At 49.6% G+C, this 15,345-nt stretch overlaps 1 protein-coding gene and 1 non-coding gene across 2 annotated transcripts; both read left to right on the forward strand.

Moving 5' to 3' along the window:
* Window positions 1-524: 524 nt before the first annotated feature.
* On the forward strand, window positions 525-14,561 carry Suv39h1 (SUV39H1 histone lysine methyltransferase). The gene is made up of 6 exons (XM_047535858.1): window positions 525-748; window positions 2,859-3,004; window positions 4,500-5,162; window positions 11,907-12,053; window positions 12,139-12,268; window positions 12,995-14,561. Exons 1-6 carry the CDS (start codon window positions 730-732, stop codon window positions 13,126-13,128), a joined length of 1,239 nt encoding a protein of 412 aa, XP_047391814.1. The 5' UTR covers window positions 525-729; the 3' UTR covers window positions 13,129-14,561.
* Trnaa-ugc (transfer RNA alanine (anticodon UGC)) lies at window positions 7,450-7,522 on the forward strand. The gene has a single exon. It is a non-coding gene; the product is annotated as a tRNA-Ala (tRNA).
* Window positions 14,562-15,345: the final 784 nt, after the last annotated feature.

Below are 15,345 nucleotides of genomic sequence, written 5' to 3' on the forward strand. Positions count from 1 at the left end.
AACTTAATCCCAGCCTTCCTGAGGCAAGGCTGAATACTGTAGTTTATGAGGTTTGTTCTTGGGGGAACCACAGGTGGTTACAGGGCAAGGGTAGATGGGGAGGAGGGCTGCTTAACTGGCTGAAAACATGATGGGGACGGTTTGAGGTAAAGACAGACTGACTGGCTTACAGCACCAGAGGGCACAAATGGATGCTACTATTGACAGACACTCTCTCACAGAGAGAGTGAATGGGGAGGCAGGTCTGAATGGACACCTGTCTAGGGTGACTGACCTACGGTCTGCTTTGACCGTTGAGCAGCTATAAGTGGCACTAGTCCACCCTGGGAATCACGGAATGCTTGGGGTTAAAATGTGAGGACGGACTGACAGACTGAGGTAATTGGGGGTCTGACAGAACAGAGAATCCCCCGTATGACTGGCTGACGACGTGATTGGCTATCAGCGTGACAGACAGACCGGCGTACGGGTAGGGCCTGAAGCAACCTCAGGCACCGCCGTCACCGTCGTCGCCGCCGCCCAGACGCACTCTGGGAAAACGCGGCGAGCACCCGCCTCCGGGACCGAGCCGGTGGTGGGGAGGGGTACGGTCACGGCTCGCCGGTTGGTCCGCGCGGGGGCTGCTGGCGGGGAGGCACGGCCAATAGGCTGCGCGTTCCCGGCCACGCCCGCGCGAGCTCTCTTCTCGCGAGGCCGGCTAGGCCCGAATGTCGTTAGCCGTGGGGAAAGATGGCGGAAAATTTAAAAGGTGAAGCAGTGGCGGCGGAGGCACGGGCCCGTTGGCCGGGCCGGGTGGGCTGGAGGGGTGGTGTAGCGGGCTCGGGGTCCCGGCGTCCGAGACCACGGAGCCGAGAGCCGGAAGCCCAGGGCGGAAAGGATAGGGCTCAAGGAGCGCGGGCCTGGCGCGCGGGGCTGGGCGGGGCTGAGAGGAGGGGGCGCGCGCTTCAGAATGAGTCGGGCGCGGGGCTAAGTGGGGACCTGGGAGGGTGGCGCGCCGCAGATCGCGACAGGACCGGGTCGCGCACGCGCGGGGTCTTGCCGGGGAGGCCGCGCCCGCGCGCGGGAAAATTGGCCCCCGGTGACCGTTACCCTTTCGGTGTCCACGCGAGACGCCGGAAGGGGAGGGAAGAGAAGGGGGACGCATCACTCACTTAGAGTTGGGGGACTGACGAATCTTTAGCAAGGAGCGTATAGCCTTCTCTGCGTGATGTGGGAAGGGTTTGGAGTAGAGGATTCCCCTCAGAGAAGGGAATGGGGCCTCCCTAAGAGTAGTACTGGACTCCCCCATGTGTGGTGAAAGAGGGGTGATTGTGTGTTGGGGGGGTTCCTCTGCATGAATAAAGCTTTGAGGAAGGGTGGATTCCACAAGTGGGAGCGGGACCTCTGAGGTGTAGGAGAGTAAAGCGCTGGTCAGTGCAGAGCCAGCAGCTGGAGATGTTAGTTTGGACCACTTCAGTGGGGTTTCAAATGCAAGTTAAGGGCTTTGGAAGGGAGGCATCATAGGGAGAGAGTAGTGTGAGCACAGGTTCAGTCTCCACTAGGCCTTGCTAAGTGGGGGGAAGTTGCACACAAAATAATTTTGAATAGCTCTTCTATGTTTTTAGGTTGACATCTAGAGTATTTCATCATTAAGTTAAATGTTTAGTGCTTATCATGGGAGGGAGAAATAAGAAACGTTTCTTTAAAAGGTGGAATAGGATGTGAACTGGTTACTCTGAATCATGTGTTTTGTAACAATTTCATAAAATGGCTTCTTAAGCACATTAATGAAAGATGTGCCTTGAATAAGAAATATATGCATTTTTACATCCCTGTGTTTTGAAAAAAAATTGCTGAACCCCCCCCCCAGGAACATTTCAGATATATTTAAAGGAACGTATGTCACTAACCTATATTGCATTGTGTGTTCCTGAATTCAGAGCAAGCTCTACATCTTGCTCAAGCTCTACATCTTTCACCTATTGTGAATGAGATAAAGTTAAAATGTAGCATTGTGAAAAATTTTACTTTGTGTATTTAAGGTGCCACAGACTGTCATTAAAGGAAGCTTTTTGTAATGTAGTATCATTCTATATTCTTTATTTATAATTCAAAAATCTAAAAAGCCCTGAAAATGTGTATCTTTTTCTTAAATTTGATACCATTCATGGTAAAAGGAGATTTTAAAAAGTTGGATTATTCAATGAAATTATCCTACATCTTTATCCCATATCTTTTTTCCTATTTAATGTGGAAAACTCATACTTTTGCTGCAGAAATGTTTGATATAGCTTGAGGACCCTGAACACACTAGGGAAGTTAGCTTAATAAATGGGGTATACCTAGAACTGTACTTGTAGAATCCCTCAAAATGTGAATTACAAAACACATCTGGCCCAGGAGTTTCAGATAAGGTATAGAAGACCAGTCTTTCCAGTTACGCCTTTGTTTGGTGCCCTGGAGGTTTTAATCCCATCCCTACCCCACCTGCCTTATGGCAGTGCACCCTGCTGAGATGGGGGGTTGGTCTCTTTCTTTTGCAAAGTGGAGAGAAGGGTGAGCTGGTCTTGAACTGAAGGTAGGTTTTCAGAATAGTGTAGGAGTTAGAAGCTCTGGGAGTAGATTCCTTTGGGACTATGCCTGTAACAAATCCTACCTTGACCCCTGCTGCCGGGATAGCCTTGGACCTTAAGCATTGGGATTCAAGGAAAAGACACATTTAAGGGTCTCAGCCTTAAATGGACAAAGCCTGTATATTAAATTTCTCTGACTCCTAGGCAGCAGCCCTTATGATGTCCCAGAGAGGATCTGGGGTCCTCCTAGATCCCTGGCTTGGCCACGCTGCCCACTAACAGCTACTTTCACCCACCTTGTTCCAGGCTGCAGTGTGTGTTGCAAGTCCTCTTGGAATCAGTTGCAAGATCTGTGCCGCCTGGCCAAACTGTCCTGCCCCGCCCTTGGCATCTCTAAGAGGAACCTCTATGACTTTGAAGTGGAGTACCTGTGTGATTACAAGAAGATCCGAGTGAGTCTGGGCCCAACATGTCCTGGGAGAGAGTGGGTCTCAAGGAAATTGCCTCTTTGCCTCTCATTGCCCTCCTTTGTTTCCAAAGAGAATTTTCTCCTTTGCTCCTTCCTGAGGGGGGGAAAAAAGAAGAGACCCACTTATCCCCATTTTACAGGTGGGGAAACTCAAGTGGCTTTTTGAGGGCAACAGAAGCCAGAACAAATTCCCAAATAAATCTTTCTTCTACCACCCTAGAAATACAAAACAATTGCAGAGATGATATGCTGAGCCCAGGAGGGGAGATGATGATAGCGAATGGTTATTGAGCACTTTCAGCCTGCCAGGCACTTCCTCTCAGAAACTCATTTAATCTTCCCACTGCGCTGTGTAAGTGGCAACAGTTAATGATTGCTGGAGGAGGTAAGCCAGGATAGTTAGGTTAGCAGACTGGAGCCAGTGTGCTTGGGTTCAAACCCTGACTGAGTAATTACCCAAACTCTCAGGACTTCATTTTCCTTATCTGTAAAACAGGGAGGACTAGTAGTATCTACCTCATACAGAGTTGTGAGGATTAAATTTGTTACTAGGACATGTCAGTCGCTTAGACCAGTACCTGCTGCTTTATACATGGTAGAAAAATGTTAGCCATTTTCTTTGTTGCACTCAAGGAAACTGAGGCCCAACAAAGTTAAATTAACTTGCCTAAGGCAACACAGCCAGGGAGGTACAGATGGACGGATTTGTACCCAGATGTCTAACTTTAGAATCTGTGCTATTAAACTCTGTCCTCTAGCTGCATCCCAGCAATAAAAGCTCCCTCTGGCCACTTTGTGCAGAATAGCATATAGGGACAAGGGCAGAAATGGGGACCAGTGAGATGGCTCCTGGGCTCCTGGGGCTTGGAGAGCTATAATGGTGATTAGGTAGTTTGAAGGGGTCAGATTCTACATGAGTTTGGAAGGTGGGGCTAACAGGATGTGCTGAAGGTAGATGTGGGGTGTGTGAAAAATGATGAGTCAAGGATGACTTTAGGATTTGGGGCCAAAATAGCAAGAAGGAAGGAAGAAATGATGGGGAAGACGGAGGAGGGAGTAGATTTGGAAGATTGCATGAAAAGTAGCAACTGGGCATGGTGGTATGTGCCTGTAATCTCAGAGGCTTGAGAGGCTGAGGTGGGAGGATTGTAAGTTTAAAGCCAGCCTCACAACTTAGTGAGGCCCTAAGCAACTTAGTGAGACTCTGTCCCAAAATAAAATATAAAAAGGGCTGGGGATGTTGCTTAATGGTTAAGCACCACTGGGCTCAATTCCTGGTACCAAAAAAGTAGGAATTTGAACAGATAGTAAGGGGGAAGAGTGGGAGCTAAACCTAATAATCCTCATTCCAGAGCTTTATGCTTTCTAGCCACTGCATAGAATCATTTCAGAAGAGGGGTGGGAAGGGATGGATGGTCTCCATTGTCCCACAGGTCTTACCACTTATGTTGACCCCAAACCTCTGCCCCCTCCAACAGGAACAGGAGTATTACCTGGTAAAGTGGCGTGGATACCCTGACTCAGAGAGCACCTGGGAGCCACGGCAGAATCTCAAGTGTGTGCGCATTCTCAAGCAGTTCCACAAAGACTTAGAAAAGGAGCTGCTTCGGCGGCATCACCGGTTGAAGCCACCCCGGCACCTGGACCCAAGCTTGGCCAACTACCTAGTGCAGAAGGCCAAACAGAGGCGGGCGCTTCAGCGCTGGGAGCAGGAGCTCAATGCCAAGCGCAGCCACCTAGGACGCATTACTGTGGAGAACGAGGTGGACCTGGATGGCCCCCCACGGGCCTTCGTGTATATCAATGAGTACCGTGTTGGTGAGGGCATTACCCTCAACCAGGTGGCTGTAGGCTGCGAGTGTCAGGACTGTCTGTGGGCACCAGCTGGAGGCTGCTGCCCTGGGGCATCCCTGCACAAGTTTGCCTACAATAACCAAGGCCAGGTGCGGCTGCGAGCAGGGCTGCCCATCTACGAGTGCAACTCCCGCTGCCGCTGCGGCTATGACTGCCCCAACCGCGTCGTACAGAAGGGCATCCGCTATGATCTCTGCATCTTCCGCACAGATGATGGGCGCGGCTGGGGTGTACGTACGCTGGAGAAGATCCGCAAGAACAGCTTCGTCATGGAGTATGTGGGAGAGGTAGGGAGATGGGACTTGGGCATGTGTGTGTAGCTTTTCCTACCATGCATTTGCAATGTGCACACCCAGCTTCCGCACTGTGTATTTGAAACTTCCCTGCTTTCCTTGTGGGAAAGGCCTGAGTGGTGGTTCTGAGTGTCACAGCAACATTCTGACAGGGACTAGTATTCCAAGCTAGTACACATCAGCGCAACCATGCTGGTAGTGAAAAGAACATTGAAGTACTTCTGGACAGGGTGGCTTCATAAGGATACCTAGCAAAGAAGGAAAGTGGGAACTGAGACACAGGGTTGTATCACCTGAAAAGGCATGTCCCCTTCTCACCTCACAAGGGGCGATCTTATCACAAGCAGCATCTGCCCAAGGAAACACCTTTCACTACACTACACAAAAGGAAGATGAAAACTCTAGAATAGAATGGAGACACTCCTTGGACAGAGGTTGGCTACCTCCTGTAGACTTTCAGGTCACCCTGGGAAAAGACAGGGTACATTAGGCAGGCCAGCTGCTATAATGTACAACCCCCAAATCTTAGTGGCTGTGCACATCAAAGTTAGTTTGCTCATGAATGGTCCAGTGTGGGTGTTTGGGTGGGCATCATTTCATAGTGACTCCAACATTTAGGTTCTTTCCCTCTTGTGACTTTCCTGTGCTTTTGAGTCTCTAAGTCATTTCTAGATTCTCAGCATTGCCTGGCAGGCAGACCCAGTGGGGGACAAATGGGGAGGGTTCTAATGGCTCAGGTCTGGATGCAGTGCACATCACTTCTGCCCACACTCTATTGACTGGAACTGAGTCACAGGCCTTACCTCAGTGCAAGAGAGGCATGGGGGCATGTGTGCTTTAGCCTTGTGCTCAGGTGCAAAACAGAAGGGGTCTAGGTGAGTAATCTGCAAGGGACTATAACAGAAAGTGTCACCTCCTGACATAGTACATGGTGAGCATTTGTGGGGGAGCAGTCCTTTTTTATGTATACCTGTCTCATGCATTGGGAGATATTTAGCATCTCTGAACCTTGATCATCTAAATCTGAGTGTACCTTGTAGTCATGACAACCCCAAATACCTCCATAGATTTCCATAGATTTCCTCAGGGGTCTGATATGGTTGAGAAGTGACAGAAACTGGCCTGAGAGACACAAACCTAAGGGTGTCCACATTGTAGTAATGACACTGATAGTAAGGAGAGGCTCCCATTTTGAGGAACCAGAGAGTAGAGAAAGTCAGACCTCAGAGAGTCTAGAGGCAGAACAGTCTACACCACAGAAGGACATAACAGTCTGGACAAGGGGACAACCAACACCCCAGATGGTCTGCTAGAGGAAATGGCCACATGCTGGAGGGCCAGACAGTCTGGAGGAAGGAGTAGGTGTCCACACCTGGAGGGTTCCTCCTAGCAGGGGGAGGGATCCTCAGAATCTGCAGAAAGAGATATCCACATCCTAGAGTAACCCAAAGACCTGGAGGAAGGACTTAAGCTCTCCATACTACAGAGGGCCCTGACTTAGGAAGTGTTCACACCCACACTGTCCTGAGTCAGGAAAAAGACGTGTCCTTACCCCAAATGGATCTGGACAGCCTGGAGCTTAGGTCTGTACTGGTGATTACCCTGACAGAATTGGAAGTTTGCACACTCTTAGTGACCTGATATTCTGGAGATCACTAGACCCCAGAAGGGACCTCAGCCATCTGGAGAAGGATGCATGCTTACTATGGGTGGCCCCTGACAGGTGTAGACAGAGAGATATCTAGATCTCAGGCCTGGGCAGTCCTAGATGCTCTCTTGAGCAGGAAACGTTTTGACCTAACCATGCTGAATGGAAGAAAGCACACAAGTTTCTGCAGGAGGAAGAGCCTTATAGACCACAATAGCCTGAGTTCACTGGGCTTAATGTCCTCACTCCTCCATGCCAGAAACAGCAAGATTTTCAGGGGCCTTCTCACCCGTTTCTCACTTTTCCCACTCTCCACACATTATCTTCACAGTTCCTTGATCTCCCACTTGGCTACATTCAGTGACTTTCAGGCCCCCTCCAGCACCCTATGACCTATGAGTCCTCCCAGTGATGCAACAGGTCTCCAAACCCTGCCAGAACCAAATTCATCTTCCTACATGGCCTTAGAAGGGGCAGCATAGCAAAGCGGGTAGGCGGGTGACCCCTGGAGCTAGCATGCCTGAGATTGCATCCCTCATCATCTCTCTTAGTTTTCTAGTCTGAAAAATGGGATTGATAACAGTACCCACCTTGTATGCTTGTTAGAGGCATTTGTTTAAAAACATTTGGGCTGGGGATATGGCTCAGTTGGTAGAGTGCTTGCCTTGCATGCACAAGGCCCTGGGTTCAATCCCCAGTACCACCAAAAAAAATTATTGGTGCATTATAGTTATATATAATAGAGGAATTCCTGTTGATATATTCATATCTGTACATAGCATAATTTACTCAATCTCATTCCCCAGTAGTAGCTCCCTGTTTTTTTTCCTTTCCCATGATCACCTTTCTTTACATTACTGGATCTCTCTTGTTAGGAACATTTAACTAGGTTTTTTTTTTTTTTTTTTTTTTTGGACCAGGGATTGAACCCAGGGGTGCTTTACCACTGAGACACATCCCCAGTCCTTTTTTATATTCCTAATTTTTAGAGTCAGGGTCTTGCTGAGTTACTTAGGGCCTTGCTTAGTTGCTGAGTCTGGCTTCCGGCTTTGAACTCAGGATCCTCCTGCCTCAGCCTCCTAAGCTACTGGGATTACAGGTGTGGGCCACTGTTCCTGGCTTAACTAGTTACTTTATGTGAAACAGTGCTCAGTACACAGTAAGCCTTGGGTCTTAGCTGGTAGAGTTCAAAAGTCAGTAAATCCAAAATGCTCAGAAAGTGAAAGGGTTTTTTTGTAACCCATCTAGCTACAGATCCCAACCTGACCTCATAAGGGCCTATTTGTAGTCTTTGTTATTCTATTTGGGGTGAATATTCATATATTTCATCACAGAAATATTACTTTATTATGTAGCACTGCCCCAGATACTTCCAGGGTGCTATGAAACCTGGATCCCATGCTCTCCTTCCCCTCTGGGGACACCGACAATCTGCATCAGCAGTTCCTGCCATATAAGCAACCCTTTACTCCTTTGTACCTTTGCACTCTTCCTTGTTTGGTCCACACTGACATTTTTGCAGAGCATTTCCATCCACACCCAGCAGAGGATGTTAGCACATTTTATGCATTCTTAAACATGTACTCTTCATAGTTTAATATCTCTGAAATGAAGATAAGTCTTAATTAATTAAATGATACCATATTTAATTAGCAGTTCTTCCTCTCTTGGTAAAGGGTACATAAAATAAGGTACAACACTCAACTACTCATTACGTTTCTCTGTTCCTAAAAAAAACACTTCCTATCTATGTTCACATTTGTATCCATGATCTAGCTTTTTTGTTTTTTGTGTGTTTCTCTCTCTCTCTCTCTCTTTTTTTTTTACCATGCTGGAGATGGAAGCCAGGTCCTGGAGCATGCTAGGGTAGCATTCTACCACTGGGCCACATCCCAGGCTCCTCCATGATCTTGTTTGGTTTTTACACAGGTCCTGTCCAGTTGGGATTTTGTCATTGTCGTTCCCATTCCATAGATGCGAAAATGGAGGGCCAATGAGGTTTAGTAACTTTCTCAGAGTCATAAAGCCAGTAAAGTAAGCAAAAGGAAAAAAAAAAAAAAGGCCCAGGGGCTGGGGTTGTGGCTCAGTGGTAGAGTGCTTACCTAGCATGTGTGAGGCACTAGGTTTGATCCTCAGCACCACACAAAAATAAGTAAAAAAAATAAACATTAAAAAAGGACCCAGTGTCTATAACTGGTGCTCTGCCAGGCCTATTGGCCTTTTTGTTTTTGTTTTTGTTTTTTTTTTGACTGAGGACACAGGCAAAGAGAGAACATTTAGGATCCCACATCCAGGAGGGGAAGAGAGGCAGCTGACTCCAAGTCTTCTAATTCCCATTCACATTGGCAGCCTGTCTAAGCTGCCAGCTCCTAGACTGTCTTCCCAATGGTCTATAGAGCTAATGGGGGCAGGAATTGGGGTAAATTTATTCCCAGGTTTTCAGGGTGAACCACCTACTACAGAGTAGGACTAAAAAGAAGGTAAGAGAGAAGCAACCGTTTGTGCCCTGGAGGGCTTATAGTATGACTCACTCTTGGTGAGACTGGGGGAGCAGGTAGGGGCAGAACAGGCGGGAAGATGGAACCCAGGGAGGCATTACCCCTGGCTTGGGGAGGGGCTACAATTAAAAAGATGGTTCAGATAGTAGCCACTATGCTAGTGAGCTGAAGAGGCTGCCCTTTGATCTCAGGGTTTAATGAGAGGCTGCTGGCTTCTGAGGTGGGCTGGGAAGGTGGAGACCCAGTGCAGTCCCATATGAGCCAACACCACAAAGTAGAACACATATATTCTCCAGGAGGTGTAGGGAGACTGACCTCTGCAAACATCACCTCACCATGTTCCTGTGGCTTTTTTTTTTTAAGGATTGAACCCAGGGGTCCTTAACCACTAAGCCACATTCCCAACCCTATTTATTTAGAGAGAAGGCCTTGCTAAATTGCTGAGGCTGACTTTGAACTTGCAATCCTCCTGCCTTAGCCTCCTGAGTCACTGGGATTACAGGTGTGTGCCACTTTGCCCACCTTCCTGTGACTTTTGTTGCATCCTTCAGGAGAGTCCCACTTCTGGTGGCAATGCCATTTTATGAGCTACAGCTTGCTTTAGAGGATATATGTCTTGCATTCCCCCTCAAATTCCCCCTTAGCACTGTGTTTCCTGTTCAACATCTTGCACTCTGGGTATCTTGACTCCATTTCTCTGTAACACCTAAGGGTAGGGATGAGGCCTGTGCTCTGTCTCCCCCACCAGACTCTGACCTCTGCCCCCTGGGACTAAGCACAGTGTAGGCCTCAATCCTTAACACAAATCCACCAAATGGACTGGGGGTGTAGCTCAGCAAGAGAACACATGCTTATTAGCATGTACAGTTCCTGGGTTCCATCCCCAACACCACAAATACAAAAGAAAAATTAATGAATGAGTAAACAAAAAACCAAATTGTGTGTGAAGGAGCTAATTTCCTCTAGGAAATGAGTGGAACAGGGTGTGGTGAGCAGTGTGGCCCCTGGGCAAATCTGGGTTTCATGAAAGCAAAGTTGATTAGCACTTGGCATATAGCATAGGCTGGAGGTAAGGGCATACTGAGTCAGTGTGGCCATCACTGGAGAACCCAGAGTGGTCACACATGGAAGGGGACAGATTTGAAAGCTGGAAAAGCATGGTCCCCAGGCCACAGGAGGGAGGGTAGGGAAGGGTCTTGGGTTTGTGTTTACTGTTGGCAAGTGGCTAAGGGGTGGGCAGTGGATCTCTTAGGAAGGAAGAGGGAAGGAATAAGAGGTATGGGGGAAGGGAGCATTAGAGCTGCCTGAAGTACGGCACTTGAACAGAGCACAGGTCACTGTGCTAGAGAGCAGAAGGGGAAAAAAAGCAGTTATTGCAGATCTGGATATGGGTTGTACACTGTTCTGGCACTTGTCTCTAGGGGTTGGGAAGAAAGGCAGGAGAAAACCCAGGAGTGGGGGGACCCCAGGCTGAGGAGGAGGCAGACTTGGGTACAGTGGGACCCCCATCCAGAGAAGGGCATAGTCAGCCACATGAACTGCCCAAGGCTGTAGTTATTGGCCCTGGAGTGGGAGAAGAGGAGACCTGGGGCCAGAGAAGAGAGATCTGTTTGAGTATGGAATGGAATCCATCAACAGCATTTAGGAGGCAAGGACAGGTCAGAGCTGGGCTGGAGGAGCAGCTTTAAGTTCACTAGGACAATAGGGGACACGGCTGGGGAGTTGGCATGGGAGGAGGTGCCTACTGCTCTCCCAGTCCCAGTTGTTGGCACTGCTCTGAAGGAGGGCCTCTGTCATCTGCACTTTGGTTTCCTTTCTTTCATTCCCACTCTTTTGTGCTTGCTCTCATTGTCTTGTCATTCAGTATCTTAAGTTTGGGGCATCACCTTGCCAGCCATCTCAGACTCTCAGGGATCTTGGCCTTGGACCTTCTCCAGGAGCCTTGGTCTTCACTCTGGGCTTTCATACAAACATCATATATGTTTCTTACTCTGTCTCTGCTTCTAGTTCTCTTGTGTGAGTCTCTTGCCCATTCACTCAGGCCCTTTTCCCCACCATCACAGGCATCTTTCTTCCCCCGGTTCCTGTGTCTTTCTGGCCACCTGGCTTTCCGTTGTGCTGGGCCTTGCACTAGCCCCTACCCTCTTGCCCTGGATCAGGTTTTTCCCCCTGTCTCCCTATGATACCCCAGCCCTCATTCTTTTTTGCCCTTGCTCTGGGTCTCTCTGTGTGTCTCTGTCCCTGTATTGCTCTGTCCCAAGGGTTCAGCAGGCTCTGGGACATCTCAGGCAGTCTCACTGGGCAACAGAAGGTGCAGTTTTGTTTCTTTCATTTCACTCTAAACGCCCCCTGCCACCCCCCCTGCCACCATTGAGAGATTCTTCCTGCCATCCAGAGGCTTAAGGGGGAGTGGGCAAGTGGGCAGCCTCTGATAGGGCTAACAGACCCATTGCATTACAGTCCCCCATGTGTTTGGGGTGGGGGTACCTCCTGCTCACTATTATTCTCTTCCCAGGAGGCCAGGCCACTGGGGTCAGGAGCAGGACTGGCTATCCTGAACCTTGATTACCATCTCCCTCACCCTTTCCCCAGATCATTACCTCAGAGGAGGCGGAGCGGCGGGGCCAGATCTATGATCGTCAGGGTGCCACCTACCTCTTCGACCTGGACTACGTGGAGGACGTGTATACTGTGGATGCTGCCTATTATGGCAACATCTCTCACTTTGTCAACCATAGTGTGGGTGCTCCCGGCAGGTGGGGAGGGGGTTGGGAAGGGCAGGCCAGGGCCCCTCCTCACCCTCCCACTGTTCTTTCTCGCCCAGTGTGACCCCAACCTACAGGTGTACAACGTCTTCATAGACAACCTTGATGAGCGGCTGCCCCGCATTGCTTTCTTTGCCACAAGAACCATCCGGGCAGGCGAGGAGCTCACCTTTGATTACAACATGCAAGGTGGGGGTGGCAAGGGCCCAGGGGCAAGGGTACACGGTGATGGGGGATGGTGAGGACCCCACCCCAAGGCACACCAGTCACTGGGGGAAGCAAGGGAAGTGCTTTAGCTGGAGCTTTAAGATGCTCCTCTTGACTCCCAGTCTCCTGTCAAGACTCTTAGAACCCTGCCTCCCCCATGGTGCCCCAACATTTCTACCCCTGAGCCCCAATCCAGAGCTACGTGTCCCATCTTCTCTCAGGCCTCCTGGGAGAAGACATGTAACTGGAGAGTTAAAGCACTTCTAGCTCCCATCTGGACTGAACTGCCCCTGCCCCTCTCCACTCTAGCCCCCTGTGACCTTTCTCAATCCAAGCCTTTGGAAAACCAGTCCCTTCCTTAACAGACTAGCCATCCCTGAGATACTCAGGGTGGATATGGGGCAGTAGGGTTCAAATGCTCCTACCCAGGGGGCCTTTCATTCCCCATCTGACACAACCCTCCTGGTTCCCTGACAGCTACCCACTTCTCCCAATAACCCTTAACCTCTGGGCTGAATACCCCTTTGGTGCTACGCTCAAGTTCTAGCCCTAAAACGTCATCCCTAAGATGATCCCTCCTAATTTAAATCCTAAACCTGCTTCCAGCTCCCAAGATCCCTGGGTCTCCTGGTATAAAGGGTAACAGGATGCTTCATCCAGGCCTTCTAACAAATCCCCTCCCTCCCCCTCCTGACTGTGACTCCACAGTGGACCCCGTGGACATGGAGAGTACCCGTATGGACTCCAACTTTGGCCTGGCTGGGCTCCCCGGCTCCCCCAAGAAGCGGGTCCGTATTGAATGCAAGTGTGGGACTGAATCCTGCCGCAAATACCTCTTCTAGCCCTGCGAAGTCTGAGGCCAGACTGACTGAGGGGAGTCTGAAGCCACCTGCCCCTCCCCCACTGCTTCCCTCCTGTGGGGGAATGACCGCCAGGGCCTCGCCTGCCTCTACCTGCTCCCACCTGCCCCCGCCTGCTCTACCTGCTCCAGGGTCAGGGCTGCAGTGAGGACCAACTCCAGGAGTCCCCTTTCCCTGTCCCAGCTCCATCCGTGGGTTGCACTTACAAACCCCTGCCCACCTTCAGAAGTACCTTTTTCCCATCATCAGGATTTTCTGCAGTTGGGATTCATGACCTGTGAAGGAGGTCCAAGGGGTGAGCCCCGCCCCAGAACAGAAAGATGTTTGTTTCTGCCTGGGGCCTGAGGGGTCTGCTGCAGGCCTCCTCCCTATTACCTCAGGGTGTGGGGAAGCAACACCAGGGAAGGCAGACATCAGAGCCCAGTTTCCAGCTGACATGAAGCTGGTTCTCCAACCACAGAACCTTTATACTAGTAAAAGAAAAGGGGGTTTCCAGGGCAGGGGCCTGAGGCTGGTTTCTGCCCATTGTGCTTATGATGCTGGCTATTGTTGGCCTTAAGAGTCAGGATCTCTGCCAGGGCTGTACATCTGAGAAGTGGATGCCCATGGCCCACTGACCAGTGAGAAGAAGGTGATCTAGATTCTGCTAGCCCTGAAGGTGGCCAGGACTGAGTTCTGCCTTCAGGGAACACAAAGAAGATGCCCCAAGCTCTTAGGAGCACTGGATGCTAGGGCCCCTGCCCTGGGTGTGGTGACTGCTAGGACTACTAAGAGCTGGAACCAAGACCTAGATAGTCCGTAGATAGCACTTAGGAAAATAATGTGCATTGATGGGAAGCTGATGAGGTGCACCTGGTCCATGTGGATTGTCTCAGGGAAGCCTTGATCCACAAAGGTGGATCCCAGGGGGTGGATCCCAGGAAGGGGCCCATGTGGTAGAAGGCAAAGTACAGGCCAAGAATGGGGGAAAGCTTACCCACTAGGATATGGTGAGGCAAGAGGAAAGCTTCTACTTCCCACCAGCCTCAGCCTCCAGCCCTTTGTGCTCACCTTGGGTCCACTGGTCTCACAAATTAATTGCCTACAAATGTACAAAAGGCGAAGGTTCTGATGGCTGCCTCGCCCCTGTTCTCCACCCCTGTGAGGTCTTCTCTAGGAAACCTTTATTGACTACCTGTGCCCAGAGTGTCCCTATGTGAGACTGTGCACCCTGCTACCAGATCTGTGTGTCTGTCTATGTGTCTGTCCCGCCCTTGCCCCCAAGGCTGACCTTCAGGCATGGACTGAATGTGGTTCTCCTCTTGTACACCCCTCAGCCCTACCCAGCCTGGAGTGGGCACCAATAAAATGCATTGTTGACTGAACAAGCCAAGATGTGAGGGATTGAGGGTCTGGGATTTGGGGTTTGAGGGGCTGGGAGTTGGGTTTGCCCAGGAATGTCGTCCTCACCCCTTAGCCATCTGACTTGAACCCTATTTTGGGCCTCTATGGTGTAGTATTTGCACCTTCGTCTACAAAATAGCTTGACATAAAATAAATTTGCTTCATACTTCCATTTTTAAAAGCAAGCCAAATGCAGTACTTTCTAAATGGATAAACCAATATCACTTGCCATAAGCAAAAAATAACTAGCCAAAAACACCAGTACAGTGGAGATAAAGAAATGTGCTAAAATTTGAACTGGACCTTCCCTGCTCTTACAGGCTTTGAATCCAATGCCTGCCTATTGTATTCAAAAAGAAAACTTCTTGTGCCTGAAGAAGCTTTCTCTACAAATATTTATTGAACACCTACATGTGCCAGGGTATAAAGCAGAGAACAAAGACACCATGTTTCAAATCACCATTTTCATCATTCCTCAACCTGAATGTAAGTCTCTGGTTTTGCTCAGAGACCTCCCAAGCTGTGACATGAGACTCAAATGTTTTTAAAACTACATATAGGTAACAATCCCAAACAGCCCAGAGACCTCATACCCTGGGTACCTAGGACACAAGCCTCCTAGACCTTAATTAAGTCTTGGGTATTGACCCCAGACCTCAGAGACCTCACACCCTGGAACACACACCTCCATAGAGTGCAGAGTGCTCGATCCTGGACAAAGACCTCAGTTAACACAGGCTTCACTGGAACTGGGGTCATGGCTCCAAGACCTCACATAATGTCTCTCATCCTGGGATTCAGACCCGAAACACACCC

Source organism: Sciurus carolinensis, chromosome X (assembly GCF_902686445.1).
Source record: "Sciurus carolinensis chromosome X, mSciCar1.2, whole genome shotgun sequence".
NCBI classification, from domain to species: domain Eukaryota; kingdom Metazoa; phylum Chordata; class Mammalia; order Rodentia; family Sciuridae; genus Sciurus; species Sciurus carolinensis.

Bases quoted from the DNA above. Each gene is read 5' to 3' on its own strand.
- Suv39h1 (XM_047535858.1), top strand. The intron at 3,005-4,499 runs GTGAGTCTGGGC...CCCCTCCAACAG, and splicing joins GTGATTACAAGAAGATCCGA to GAACAGGAGTATTACCTGGT. The intron at 12,269-12,994 runs GTGGGGGTGGCA...GTGACTCCACAG, and splicing joins CTTTGATTACAACATGCAAG to TGGACCCCGTGGACATGGAG.